The sequence below is a fragment of the Drosophila albomicans genome, chromosome 3 (genome assembly GCF_009650485.2).
Source record: "Drosophila albomicans strain 15112-1751.03 chromosome 3, ASM965048v2, whole genome shotgun sequence".
Lineage (NCBI taxonomy): Eukaryota > Metazoa > Arthropoda > Insecta > Diptera > Drosophilidae > Drosophila > Drosophila albomicans.
In genome coordinates, this window is record NC_047629.2 from 29,384,028 (window position 1) to 29,399,660 (window position 15,633).

At 38.1% G+C, this 15,633-nt stretch overlaps 1 protein-coding gene across 2 annotated transcripts; it reads right to left on the bottom strand.

The window, feature by feature from the left end:
• Positions 1-5,025: 5,025 nt before the first annotated feature.
• LOC117570911 (zygotic gap protein knirps) lies at positions 5,026-8,503 on the bottom strand. 2 transcript variants are annotated; one of them, XM_034252818.2, is made up of 3 exons: positions 8,187-8,503; positions 7,200-7,277; positions 5,026-7,090 (listed from the first exon to the last, which is right to left on the bottom strand). In XM_034252818.2, exons 2-3 carry the CDS (start codon positions 7,275-7,277, stop codon positions 5,666-5,668), a joined length of 1,503 nt encoding a protein of 500 aa, XP_034108709.1. In that variant the 5' UTR covers positions 8,187-8,503; the 3' UTR covers positions 5,026-5,665. The 2 variants fall into 2 exon arrangements, with proteins under 2 accessions (XP_034108709.1, XP_034108708.1); XM_034252817.2 differs by lacking the exon at positions 8,187-8,503 and adding an exon at positions 7,538-7,610.
• Positions 8,504-15,633: the final 7,130 nt, after the last annotated feature.

The window sequence follows — 15,633 nt, forward strand, 5'->3', positions numbered from 1 at the left end:
TTAAGCTGGATATCAAGTGCACCAGATCACTAATTACCAGCGCCAGCCCAAGTCAGACTCCAAAAACTCCTCCCAGCCCTCCCAGTGCCTCCTCCTCCCTCTCTTGCACCTCCTCTTGGATCTCCTCCTACTGAGCATCGTGTGAGCCAAGCGCCGTCCAAATGTAAACCTCAACGTTGTAGTTTCTTAGCTCTTCGTGTTGTTGTTGCTGTTGTTGGTTTCTCTCGCATCCAAAATCAATAAAGATTGTTCCCAGATTGTGGGTCCAGTGTTTGCTTAACTTTCGGCCTCCCTTAAATGGGTTAATGTCGTTTCCCCGGCGCTGTGAAACAATGGATCTCTGCCCATTACCCGATCGCATTGCATTGCCATTCAAATGCAGTAACTCAATTTAATGTGTGCTGATTCCTCGATGTAAGATCACTTAGCTAGCGATACTAAGCACATATGCTACAGCTTTGTGAAGGTATTTTTGGGTCTTGTGAAATGTTCTAAGAATTGCTATTAATAGAAAACTAATTATAGAATTATAAATACGTTAATCTATATATAATATTTCACTTATGAGTATTCCAAATAATACATAAAAATATTATTTAATTTTTTTTTTGATTAAATACTTTAAATGAAAAGATTCATTGTTTGTTAAGTATAGGGTTTAATAAAATATTTGTGAACGGTAAAAGGTTTTGGAAACACTTTTCAATACACAGTATTTCATTTAATGTGTGAAATGAAAAATCATTGAGTTATCAATACAGATCACTTAGCTTTCTGCTTTGAGGAGGTATTTTTTTATGCTCGACGCATTGATAAACTGTTTTATTACTAGTAGAAAACTAAATCAAAAAGAGACATTATTTCATATATGAATTTATTTCATATACATATGCATATACATTTAGTGAACGTTAAATTTAAAAATTTGATTTTATGCATTGTATATCAAAATTATTAAATCAAAAGAATCTTATTTATATTAAACAAAAATATTTCCTTATATTTATTTTAAAGTTTCTTAAACAATTTTAAGTTTAATTTTATTTCTCAAAACAATAAATATTTCCTACTAGTCGTAACTTTAGTCTTAACATTTATGTCATTTTAAATTATAATTTTTGCTTAGCAATTCACGCTTTAATTTGAAAGCATTTCATAGCCTTAAAATACACCTTACGCTTAGTATTGTTACTTTTTATAATTATCCATTCAAGTGCTATAAAATATGATCTTCCATTCGAGTACTGTGCAGTCGTCTTATACTTATATAAGCAGCTCCACTCGCTTCCTGCATTGTCTAACTGACACTTGCTGTAAAGCGACTTGAAGTTTATCTTCATAATGTGATCTTGGCTCTTCAGCACACACAAACACAAATACACTCACACACAGATACACATAAAAGCAATTCTCTGGCAGCTGTCTAGAAAAAGATATGACATAGCATCATATACTTAGTTTGTTTTGACTATTTGTCAGTCAGAGTGGAATCCACGCCCCAAACAAGGGGGCAAATGGGTAACTCCGGGCCCAACTCTGGACAGTAATTAAGGCCGCTACCGGACACAGAAACCAACTCAGTAAAAAAAAAAAAAAAAAAAAAAACATTGCTGACCATGTTTTGCATAATTTCTCATTAAAACATGTTTCCATTATAATATGTCAATAATAATCTTTCGTTCTCTGTCAGTTTCGAATGCAAATTTTCTGCTGCTGCCGCTGTCAACTGATTAGATGATGCATTAGTTAGTCGGATAGCTCGACAATTAAGTATATTTAATTTAATAAACATGTTCCCAACTATTCAGCCAACTTATTACGACTTTGCCCCAAGCCAGCTGCTGCCTTTGCTGAACTATTTTTAAAGATGCACTCAGAGTGATGCCCACATGCTCCATGATCTCTGTCCATTCTCTCACATGTCTCGGGGCTCTATTAATAATGCATCTTTCATGTCGCATACATAATAAAGCATGTCACTTGGCATGCTGATGCCTCTTCTTGGCCAGCCAAAAAAAAAAAAGTTCCAAGACGTGGCGCCAATGAGCCAAGTAATATGATCGGACCCGCTTTGTTTCAATGCATTTCGGCGCCTGCATTTTGACAGTCAATAAAATTTTGAAATGTTATACTTTTTCTTGGTTTTAGTTTTTTGTGTTTTGTTTTCTCTGTCGCATCGATTTTATTTCTCTGCTCTTGTCTCCGCTCGTTTGTTGTGGTCTTTTGTTTGTCTAAATGGCTTTTTGATTGGAGAGATTGAAGCGACGATACAGTTGAACCACTTTTTTCAGTCTGACAGCTACGAAAATAAATATCATAAACAAAAGACTTAGGCAACGAACTTGCGACGTCGCCCTACAACGTTTAAACTTAGCATGAGTTGATTTTAGGGCAATAAACATTGACAGAGTTGTATTTTAGTTGGACAGTTTTTGGATTCGATTGAAGATTGGATTAGCAGAAAATTTTAGCTCAACTGCAAATCATCGAAATGAAGAATTAGACGTTTTGCCTTAGATAGAAAATATGATTAAAACTCTTGTTTAAATAAAGTAATAATAATATACATAAATAAATATTAAAATCTACATTTTATTATCTTTAAATATCTTAATTGAATTGTATAATATAAATTAGTAATTTAAAATTTCATTAAGCTAAAGTCGATTGCCAAATTTTAACACAATTTAAATGTAGTTGATGTCTTTGCTTAATAGTTTTGTGAATTTAGGGTATTTGATGGTGAGCTAACTGCAGTTAGTTGTTAATTTTTGGTGGTTTTGTATTACTATTGACTGTTTAATAAACTATAAAAATAAATTTAGAAACAATGACGGCAAAACACACATTGGAATGTGATCGAAGCGGCAGTTAAGAAAACGCACAATGGCGTGCGCTGCTCCCTCCCCATTCCCCTTGGCCCACTGCCACCCCACAGCCCCCTCTTGTCACCCCTCAAGCCAGAAAGCACTTCGTGAAAAGCAGCTCATCATGCATATTGATGATGTGTGTGTTGTTTGTTTGCTCTCTTGGGGTTCAGTTCATTGTTTATTGTCGTCCGTTAAGGCGTCAACTTTTCTGACATAGCCACATTTTACAATGGTCGTAAACGATATTTGCAGGCAGTTGATCAACCGATCAAGCGATCAACTCGATTGTCCGATCCTGCATAGTTTTCGTACCATTCATCATTGAGCTGAGGTCTGTCGTTTGTCTTCAGTCTCAAGTCGTTTCGTTCGCTTCGATGTGTTGCGTTGTCTCGCGGGGGCAGCCTATAAAGCAAGTTCGGGTTGCCGTCGCGTCGCGTCGCGTCGTCTGCCTAATTAAGTGATTAAAATTCTGACCATAGCCGAGGCGTATGACTTTTGTATGTGTTAATATAAAGTTTATTATTTGAAGCAGCACGTGGTCAGGCACTGTCAGTCAGCCAGTCAGTCGATAGGCCTCTTTTTCGGCCCATCAACCAGCCCCATATACGAGTCCATGTGGCACCCACAGGCCCCCTAGCATATCAAACATATCACGGCAGTAGATCAGTAGTGGAGACGGAGTGGAGAGTGCGGAGAGAACTTACGACAAATATCTGAGCGTAACATTTGTGGCATTTATAATTTACAATTTACAGCAATCATTGCATTAGACAGACGGCACTTAAGCATTACTATATCGGTTTTATTATCCGACAACTCGATTCGATTCGATACGATCCAAGTCGATCCGATTCGACTTGCAACAAATGTTTCGTGTGCTACGTTGATGAATTTATGCCAACCCATTTGGCGTTGACAACCGCCACCAAGCTTCAAGCTCAAAGCACCACAATGAACGCCCGCCCACACGCGAGCCACGCCCATTTTGTCGCCCGTGTTTGAGATACAAACGCCGCGATTTAAGAACAAAGTCAACTTGCCGCGTGGCAATCAATTCCTCCTCAAATGGAATTCCAGATGGAATATAACGAGTGAATTCCGATCAAGAATGAGACCTATAAAATTCATAATCAATTCACTTCGATTCTCAAATCGAGACGAGCAGAGCTTTTAGCGTATGCAGTGAGTAATGTGAGTTAATGGTTCTCAACAAGACATTCACGATTTAAGTCGCAAACGCATATAAATAAGTATAAATAAATATTAAACTTTTAGCGTATTTTGATAGCACCTTATTAAAGCAATGACGCAGACATTAAACTACACTTAAGCTTAAGAAGGTTATTCTAAAGTTAAGAATGAATAAAGTGATTAAATACTATATATACTGTATTTTCGATTTAAAAGTTTCGCGTCTTCTATTAAAATGAGCTGTGAAATGAACGCAAACAATTTCTTTAATAAACTATTAAGAATAAAATATATATTTTGAATAAACATTACGTAACAAGAAATCAAATAAAATAGCATAGAATAATTTATTTTATTGTTAAACACTACAAACTTCTTTACTTAAGCATTATCAAACAATAAATTAAATAAAATTGAATATAGTATTGCAACTTATCGCAACAATAAAGTTATCCTCAAACATTTTTTAGTCTTTTAATTGAATTTGATTAAATAATTGTTTTAAGTTACCTAAAATGAAAATATTTCGCTTTTCCTACTAGAAAAATTTGTTTTTTCTTAGTTGCTTTGACTGACAATATTTTTGTATATTTTGTACTCTATGGTTTATCTTGAATGTAGCTATATCTATGGTATATACTATATAAATATATTCAAATATAACTTTTGGTATATTTTAGTACTTTTTGTATATTTTAAGCATAATATCGGACTGTTTTTCTTTTATTCAAAATAGGTAGCGGGTATCTCAAAGATATATTATTATTCCCATATTAAATTTGTTTATTGTCCTATCATTTTAATACTTTTGTTACGTTCTATTATTTTGCTCATATTAGGTGTTAAGTAAATTGAAATATTCTTTCAATAACCGAGTTCAAAAAACTTTTTAAATATGTCGCTGAAAGAAATATATATTTGTTGATTGCCAATAAAATAAAAAGAAATATTTGTTTTTGTTGAATTTTTGTAATTTTTTTATTTTCTTGTATAATAATAATAATTGAGAAGCCAATTGTTTAGGACACAAATACTAAAAACTAAAATAGAATACTTAAGCTTAAATTTCTTTAGAATGAAACTAATACTAAACAATTTTTATGTACAATACCATGGAGGGAGATTTTGGTGGGTTGGGTTTTGTTTTATGTTTTTTTTTTCTTGTTTTGTTTTGTGTTTTACTACTTGAATTTCTTGGGTTTTGTTTGTAGAACTTGAGAGAAGTTTGTTATGAAATATTTAAAAAACATATTTACAATTATGTAAAAAATACTAACGCTTTTTGTTCCTTTTTGTAAAAATAATTTTTGGAATTGAGCTCTCAAGAGTGTGTGTTGGTGTTGTGTATATGTGTGTTGAGCTAGCTGTCTCTGTCTGGCACGCTGCAAACACAAACCTGTCCAAAGACAATTTCAATTTCGACGGCGCAAATCGAATTCGAACCGTAAAAAACCGAAAACAACAACAACTACGACAACGACACGCGGTTGAGAAAAATAAAATGTGTAAGAAACTACAACAAACAACAACAGTAACGTGGAAGTGAGAGGCGCTCAGCCAGTTGGCTCCACCCACTCGACATCGACTCCGTCTCCGACTTCGACTTAGACGCAGACAAAGATGCCCCGCATGGCGCTGGCCGCATTGTGAGCCACCGCAAAGCCGCCAAATGCTGCTGGTGACGTCGATGGCGACGACGATGATGATGGCGATGGCGACGACTCCAGTTTTTGGCGCTTCACCAAGGAGGCAGTGCTGTGATCGCTGTGGTTGCTGTGGCTGCTGCTGTGACTGCTGCTGATCGCTGTGGCGCTGCACTCGGCCTCGAGTTGATAGAACTTGCGGCGCTGCGACAAAGCATTTGTCTCGGGCATCTCGTCGGCATCGCTGTCGTTGAAACTGTGCACCGAACTCCTGGAGGTCTTCATGCTCAGATCCATGGGTCCATCCTGGGCAGCAGCGACAGCGGGAGCAACTGTTGCAGCGCCAGTCTCGGCGCCAATCGAGCAGATGGAGACGGGTGAAAGTGATTGCATTTTGGCAGCAAAGCTCAGAGGGCTGCTCGCTGTGGCTGTGGCTGCGACTGTTGCGGCCGCCGGGGGCGTGGGCGTCGTTGTGGGCGTGGGCGTGGACGATGCTGATTGCTGCTGCTGCTGCTGCAACTGTGTTGTGGGTGTGGCGCGTATGGCAACTGGTGTGTGAATCGCATGCGGACTGTGAATGCTGCCGCTGTGCTGCGAGTGCAGCGACTGCTCCTCCTCATCCTCGGCGCCCAGGCAAACATCGATGGGTGATGCTGCTGGCTGTGGCTGCTGTTGTGGTGGCGACTGCGGTGTCAACTGACGCACCACATGCGGTGGCGTATAGCGATTGAGTGACTCTGCGGAGGCAGCCGAGTCCACGCTCTGACGATGCTTGTACATCTCCTGGCGATAGGCAGCATCAGCTGCAGCGGCGGCCGCTGCGCTGGCATGATAGCCGGGGAACAGCAAGTGCGGGGGCAGCTGGAAGGGCGACTGTGGTGTGGCCATCATGCTGAAGAAGGGCAACGCAGCGGCAGCGGCGGCAGCATCAGCCGGATGGCGAGCTCCAAAGGGTTCGGGCAAATGGTAACCAGGATAACCGAGCAGAGGCGGCAGATGTGGATGACGCTGTTGCTGCTGTTGTTGCTGGTGCTGCTGCTGTTGATGATGATGTTGCTGCTGCTGTTGTTGTTGCTGTTGCAGATGTGCGGCCAAGTCACCGAATCCAGGCGAACTCATTGGCGAGCCGGTGGCATGTCCAGGCGCCTTGCCAGCGGAGGCTGCGGCGGCTGCTGCCTGTTCGTGTTCCTGGAGCAGACAGTGGATCTTGAACCAATTGGAGCGACGGCCATAGCGAGAGCCGCCCTTGGACATGCCCACGTTGTAGCATTTGCGCAGACGACACGCCTTGCAAGTGGTGCGATTCTTCTTGTCGATGATGCACTTTCCCTCGTTCTTGCACTCACTGATTGTGCTGATGTTGTTATACGAGCGACCAAAGAAACTCTGCAGAAGATAGAGAAATGTGTGGAATTGTTGATTAGTTTAAAGATCTATCAATGGAAAGACTTTCGGCAAAGGTTGTTCAACTATTTTTTGAACCGAGATAACTTACCTTGCAGCCCTCGCATGTGAAGGCGCCGAAGTGAAAACCCGCCGCTGGTTCGCCGCATACTTTGCATGTTTGATTCATCTGTAAATCGGAATAAAGAAATATGATTATTAAACACTGCTTGTTAATCCAGTAAATGCGTAGAAATAACTGTTTAAGTGTTGCTGCCGAAAAACTCTCAATTTTTTAAGCAAGTTCTGTTTTTTAGTTTATTGCAACTCTGTTGCACTAAGAAATTTTAAATTCTATAGTCAGTTAATAGTTCTTCAAACACTTTTTTGAGTTATTTCACTTTTTGTATAGGGTTAATGTGTAATCCATTCGTTGTAGATGAAACTAACCAAGTTGAACACCATTTTTCGGCTGTTGCTCGATGTGAAATTCGAATTTGTAATAATTTTTGTTTGTAAAATACGACAACGTTTTGCTCGTGTTCCTTTCGCTAACTGCGCTGCTGTGCAACTGATGCTTGAGCTCTGGAGTGTCAGGAATTTATACGAAAAACTAGGAAAACCTCGAAGAGTCTTCGCAGCTATTTTTTTGTGGATTTTTATGACCCGCAGGCAAAAAACTTAAGCTAGCGGGAGGATTATGCAACCCTATGCGTGGCAGGTAGAAGAACTTCTCGTTTTTTTTTAAGGTTTACATGAAGTAAGTCATTATGCCTTAAAAAAATATGTAGAGCCCTCAAGACCTTGACGTATTGTGTCATAAATGCACACACCTACACAGTGACAATTTTCGTCAATTTTTTGTTTGCGCGCAAATAAAAAAATAAAAACTGCAAACTGCAGTAGAGAGTGGTGTGCGTGTGTGTTTAGCGCGAAACTGTAAAAAATCAAAGTAGTGCAAGCAGGGCTCATAAAATATGCCGTCGGCTGCGACCCAAAATTCAAAAAAAAAAAAACAACAAACGTGAATTGACTTTTAGAGTGTGGGCGCGTTTTTCCTCATCTTTCGCATCGATTTGAACTGATCTTGCAAACTCACCTTGGGTTCTGTTGGGTTTTCGCTGCGTTTGCTGTTTTTATAGCTGATGACTTTTTAATTGCACTGGGCAGTATTTTCTGCCTTTAGTTTGATGTCTTATATTTGCTTGTCACTAGACACTGTATATAGTTTTGATCTGTTGTGGATCAGTCTCTTGCGTTAGTTTTGCACTTTACGTAGTTTTGCGATTGAATGTTCTTGGTATTCTTGGAGTGTAGTTTGATTGATCTCTCACACGCAACGCGCACTGTACTCACGATGTGTAACGCACACCTTGGCTACTGGCTGACGACTGATTTCTTGCTCCGACTTGTCGCTGGCAAGAAGCATTGATGTTCGGTTACTCGGTTGGCTAAACTCCCGATTATGTACAACAACAACAGCAGCAGCAGCAACAACAGAAAGAGTAAACTCCACACTCTCACACTCGCATACAATAGTACTCAAAGCAAAACCACCACTAGCAACGGGCTCTCTGATAAATCACAGTTAACAGAACAGATCGCCTTTGTATTTACTCCAACTAAGCACACACAGAGAGCGCAAGTCAAATGCACTCAATTGAGTGCGGCTGCTCTCTCTACCTGAGTCACTGTTAAGTTGCTGTTAACTCTGCTCAATGAACGTACGCTCTCCCGCTGTGGCTGTTCGGCTGGCTCTCACGCTGCTGTTGCTGCTTCTGCTGCTGCTGTGGGCGCTCTTGTGGAGTCTCAATGGTTACGCTCAATTTGCATTGCTCTGATATTATTCGTTATTCGGTTATTTATTAAAACTCGCACACGTGAAGGGCAGCAGCTGCTCACTCACACATACGACTATTTGACTTCATTTTTAACAGTGGCTCATTTTATTTAGCAGGGGCGGAGCCTTTTGGCTCTGCGCCGAAATGGTTGGAGTTTCTCATTTACTTGACTATCTGAGTTTCTCGATACATAAGTGCGCTTCGATTTTGAGTAATTACTTGGAACGAATACTGCGTATTTGTACTTCCCTCACTTATGCATATTAGCTGCAAAGTCAAGTTTCTAATTTTAAATACTACATTTATTTGTGCAACAATTAACACAACGCCAAATACGCTTGCTAATAATTATACGAATTATATAATAATTGCAGTTGATCGCGCACAGTGTTTTTTGCCATTTTTATGATCCCTTCGATTTGTTTAACTTAACTCTTCATTGACTTTAACCCTTGTTTTATGATCACCATGGCCACAATGCAATCAAAGGCGCGCGTTAACTCTTTTTTGTGCATCTTTATTATAGAGTTCAACCCGTTCCGAACTCCTTTAACTCTTTCTACCTGCGTCGCACACACTCCGTCGCAAATTAACCCTTTTATGCCGACGCATTGTCTTCGGAGAGAAACCGAAGAAAATGCACAATGAAAAGTGTGAATTGCTTTGATGTTAGTAATTGACTTTAACTAACTTTTCAGCTAATACTTAGTTAATAAAGTAAATTACATTTTTTTAGTTTGTATTTTCTTCTCAGAATTTGCTGCCGTAGTTTCCACAGCAAATGTGTATTTTTCCACTCTCGCTATACATTTTTTAAAAGTAGCAACCTAACCTCAATGCACACCATAAAAAAGTCAAATTACATCAGGCGGCAAACTGAACCGTACTCCGATTCCGCGTATAGCCCAACAAAGGCTTGCAAAATAATAAAAAAGTCAAGGAATATAGAACCCAAGGAACGCGAGAAACCTTCGCTGACCTTCTACGCGTTTTTTTTCTGTTTTCTAATCGATTCAATTTAACTGTTTTCGCGTTTTTTGCCTCGACGACAACAATAAAAAAAGAAGATGAAAAGAATGGAAGCAAGAGACAGGGAAAATTTTTCGCGAATTTCCGCAGCAAATGGGTAATTTTCGGGGCGTAATTAGTTAGCCCGAAAGGAAAGCACGACAAAAAACTGCTGAAAATAAGGACAACGGGCAATTGTGACTTTTAATACGGTTTAATCCCCTCGGCTTACGTTTTTTGCAAATAAAAAACAACAACAACAGCAACCCGAGTGAGAGTCCTTTGAGTGTGAATGTGTGAGGTGCAGCATGGTGCACGGTCAGCAGAGCGCGACGCGGACGTCGCGACGTGGCAGGCTCATCATAATTATGATCCTAGGATAATCTGCAGCTTAGGGTATGCTGATCCGGAGATTAGGTAACAAAATCGCGTGCTTAGGTAGCCGCAAAACTAAATTGCCCTAAAAAAGCAATTGACGACAACGAGTGGCAAGAAGAAGAGTCGAACTCTCGCCGTCATAAAGTCAGCGACATCATAAAAAGTCGAGCACACAGGCCACGGACTCTAGAGACCGTGTGTGTAACACTTTCCGCTTAAAAACCGAGCAAAAGGGATGACTGATTGTCTTTTTGCTGACTCTTCTTCTGCTTTTCCTCACCCGTCATCTGCTTGCTAGGAAACTCTCGAAATTACCGTTAAGTTGCGTAAAAAATGCAAACAGAGTGTTCCCTAGAAAACTGCTCAAGGACACGGCAAAAAAAAAAACAAATAAAAAATATGCACACGGTTAAAAAATGAAGTAAAAAGAAATGCGTTGACTTTTTGACTTTACGGTTAACAAAAAAGTCAACTTTTTAATTAGCCATAAAAATGCGAAATAAAAAATGTAAGTCGGAAATGACGGGCAGCTACTTAATACGACTAGGCCTCAACGAGTTGACTTCTCTAAATGTTATTGTTGTTTCATTGCTGAATATTACCTGTGAGCTATTCCAAATACAATCGAGAAACAAAAAAAAAAAAAAAAACAAGAGTCAAAAAGTCAACTCGTTCGCATTTACATAGTTTGATTGCATCATTTGGCCAAATGGCCATATAACCAGCACATATCAATCAACACACACTCTGTATATCTATCTCTATCTCAGTTGTATCTGACGTATCTCCACCTCCAGTTGTATCTGTATCTGTATCTCGTAGCTCGTGTGGCTCTCGCAACGATTTGCATATTTTTGATTTAACAGCTCGCCGAATGATTGTCGATAGATCGCATTGGAGCGAGACTTAAAACAAAATACGTTTCGTTTCGTATCGTTTTGTTTCAGCTTTGCTTTATACCCTCTAGCTGTGAGTTTATTTACTAATCTATCTCTGTTTGCTTAAGTGTGCAAAAGTGCGCAGTAAATACTAAAGTCAACTGTCTAAAAATGTGGCGTAGATCTTTTCTACTAAACAGCAAATCATAAATAAATACTTAGATTTAACTTCTATTTGAGAAAATAGATATTCTAATATTCATCTTTAAAAATAATATCATTATTAATTAAAAGAATAAATTGTATTCCAAAATTACAAACTAGATTGTGAAATTTAAATTTGAGTGATGAATATCTAATTTTTTCAGCTAATAATGAAAAATTTGAATTATTTATTACTTAATACTTCTCTAAATGTTTGGATCTAGTTTCTAACAGTCTAACCCAGAAAACTCAACATAACTTTTATTTGAATAATGTATTCCACCAATAAATAAGTTATTTTTCTAAATAACTATTTACTGACATTTCTATGCTACATATTTCTATAAATTCATTTATAGATTCATTTTAAAAATACTGAAATTCCCATTTAAATTTTATTAGAAAGATTTATTCCGTAAAAAAATGAATTTAAAATAAAAACTTGAGCAAATCATTTTAAAATCGCCTAGTTACCTTAAGCAAGAGTATTTCACTATTCGCTATCCCAGAAATACGTGTTTTCTCCTATTTTTTCCTGTTGTATGTATTTTGTCATCTTTGTTATTGTAATTATGTGTGAATAATTTGCATTTGTGATGCGCTAACATTAATCTATTGTGCCACGTTGGTCCACAAAGATAAGATTTGCCACTAAATAAAATAACGAAACACAGCTAAACAAAAACAGTGAAAACATTTTTCAATTTTTCATTTTTACACACAACGCTGTAAACTTTAACTTGGCCATTAGTGAATATAAATGGCTAAAATGCATAGATTTGGCTGTAATACGTTCGCATCATCGGTGTGGCGCTTTTGTTAAATAATCGAACAATGCAAGTGTTATTCATTATTTGCAATGACTTTTCATGTTTTTCTCACTCCAGTACACAAAGTCGTTATTTCGTCGAGTCTAGGTGGGGCGTTTTTCTTATATAATGACATAAAACTAATCAATACGAGAATATTGTATTACACGATAGACGTGCTTTAATAATTTTAATATCTCACATTTAAATGATGAACTAGTGCTATAAACATCTTCCTTCAGCTACAACTTAAAATTAAGAGTAGCTTATGTTGGATTATTTAAAATGTTAGCAGGTGCTGATCATTCCCTACTGAGGAACTGCAACTAGAATCATAAATAAAACTATAAACTAAACATGATTGATTTCTGCGTTGATGGCTGATCGTTACAAATAAATAGCGATACCATAGTAGCTAAAGTTGATTACATTTTATGTTTGCAACAGAGCATATTCATTATATAAATTAAGTGTTTCTGTTTCAAAGTATAAGATTTATATGAAGATCGTCTCTCTAGTCACGAACGATTCAAGTAAGCATTGAAATTATCTCTCAAGAATTGTTTCTTCATTTTTCAGGTAAAGTTTATGAGAGTTCCACATTTAATTAATAAACTATTTAATGTAAAGTGCTATTAGCTAAAATTTCAATATAATTTTAAATGTTCATATTTACCATTCAATCATTTCACTATCTAATGTAAATTGTAATTAGCAACAGCTTCAACATATTACTATAAAATATGTATATTCATAAATATAATATTATATAATATAAAACACTTAAATCCTGCAAAGCGCATCACTTAATTCGCTCTAACCGAAAGTTGTGACCGCAAAAAAAATAAAAACAAAAAAAAATTGGCAAAGGAAAAGTCAATAAAACTTGTTTGGCCAATTTCTCGCGATCTGCGTAAAAATAAGAATTTGATAAGTTGCCAGTTTGGTTCGAACTGACAAATAAGTTATGTTTAATTGTGTTGGGTAATATGTTCATTACGTTTGAATAATATAGTAGACTAAACTGGTTGCTGCAGATTGCTGATCGCTGATCGCTTTGCTTTCCAATTGATATATGGCTTTCTCTCTCGCTTATTGTTCTCTAGCTATGCGGATAGCTAAAAGCATTCCAATCAACGATCGAGAAACTCGTTGTACTACTCGTGTCTATGATAACATTATATCATCGCCCTGTCAATTGACATTGTACGAAATGTATTTTAGAAAAATTATCAAATTATGAAATTATGCAAATGTCAATTATGTTGAATATGAAACGAGGGTTGTTTGCCAATGATCACGTAATACTTTTGGCAAGCATTGAAACATTTTCATTTCGATTTATAATCGAGCATAACAACATTAATAATAATTACGCTACAATTATGACATTTGCATTATGCGGAAAATATGTTTTTCTCTACCAAATGGAATTTACATATATTAAAGAGTTTTGCGCTCTTTTGAGAAATCCTTTTTGCTTTAGCGCAGAGATTGGAGTTTCCGAAATAACCGAAAGCCAAAAGATAGCAAACTTCCCACGGATCAGATAGATCATGACAAACTAACGATATGTTAATGTGCCACACAGTGCCACAGAATCTCTGGAGCCACATGTTGAAGATTTAATTTCAACATGGGCAAAACCCCCTAACGGAAGTCCAACGCTGCATTTGTGGTTTTGCGATTTTCCGCAAAATTCTATCGCGGTTTTTCACACACTGAAGCTCTTCCTCTTCTCCGACTCTGGCACACACACTGATCTCAATTAAATCCGTGGAAACGACTCGGGACTTGTTTGATTAGATCCTGGCTTTGGAATTTACAAGATTGCACAAGTTGCAGTCGCTCGCAGAGCGCGCACTTTGGCAGCCTGGGCAAAACATGAGCTGCTGATCCTCGCTTAATGCTCGTTAATCCATTTAAGCCACACGCAAGTTAAGCTAACGGGAAATAACGTAGTCAATGAACAGATCGCTGGGAAAGTCCCTCAGTGAGCGCAGACACACCTTGTGTACGTACATATATCGAAAGCAAAGATCGTATGTGAATATCGTAAATGAGAATGACTAGCGTAAATTGATTAGTAACTAAAATCAATAAAATCGAATATCGTATTTAACATCGTAAAGAAATCCCAATATCAATGAATATGCAAGCGTTAATTTAGCCATCGATCGCCCTTTGATCGATGATCGTGTGTTGGGGGCTCTCATATTATAATTAGTATTTGCCTTAAACATTTTCGCTAAGCGCATGATCTCATTTTATATATAATTAGCTTTGCGATCGCAAGATCACGATATAAATTATTGCCAGTGATCGTGGTTATGCAATTGCAGTCTACAATTGTAACCACAACTTATTATTATTAGAAGTCTGTAATTGTTGATAAGAAAGTCTGTGCATCCCCAGAAATCGAAATGAATTTGATCGTCGTTACGACTTCCGGGTAAGAATGCAACTTCAACTAAAAGCAATAAAAATTGAAAAATAAAATACAAGCAATAAAAATATGAATACAGGTGGCAAGCAATTGTAATCAGTTTATGAGTACACGTGTGTCTGAATATGATGAATATGATATGTATGTATGTACATAGTATGCTATGCAGTTATCGATTCGAAATGATCTGCAGTGGGCACATGGATCGCTTTGCTTTGACCGGATGCCCAACCCCCCAACTCTGTGTGCTCTGTGGCAACAAGTGCATAACGCCAGGCCAGGCAAAGAAGGCATGCAACAACTGGTAGTTGCCACACCAAATTACTCAGTTATGCAAAGCGCATTTGTGCAACGATCGTCGATGAACACAACACAACACAAAAAAAAAGACACAAAAACCATCAACGAGTTGACGCTACGCCTTGGCATTCAGAACGCGCTGCGTTTCCTGCCCCCAACGCGGGTCAAAAAACTCGCCCACACAACATTCATTCAATATCGCATCGAAAGAGACATGGAAGGGAGAAGAGAAAGGGGGGAGTGTAACTGTTTTAATGCTTAATTAATTGAATTGGCCTTTTGAACGAATTTCGAATGCAGCCCAGGGGCCAAAAAGCAACTGAAGAAACCATAAAGACGTCTGGCTGGCGCCGCTTGTTAGAATTTAGGGGTTTACTTCGACTCGATTCTCAACTCCATTGATGATCGACTGACTGTACATTGTAAATTCTGTTCCATTTCCAATTAGTTGCACGTTCTCTATGCTAATGATGGGGCAACAACAACAACAACGAAGCAAGCAAAGATCACTCATGGATTTTTCACCATCTCATGTCCTGGCGATTGACTCTCTTCCGCCAGCTTTTGTTTCGGCATTCGCAGCGCGGCTTTTCTTTTAGTTTTTTTTTGTCTTGCTTTTTTTTGACAAACTCCAAAAGTCTGTTGTCATTTGATTTTATGTTCACACGGGACAATTTATATG

Excerpts from the sequence above, each read along its gene's own strand:
- LOC117570911 (XM_034252817.2), bottom strand. Across the intron at positions 7,091-7,199 it reads TCACATGCGAGGGCTGCAAG|AGTTTCTTTGGTCGCTCGTA; the intron begins GTAAGTTATCTC and ends TATCTTCTGCAG.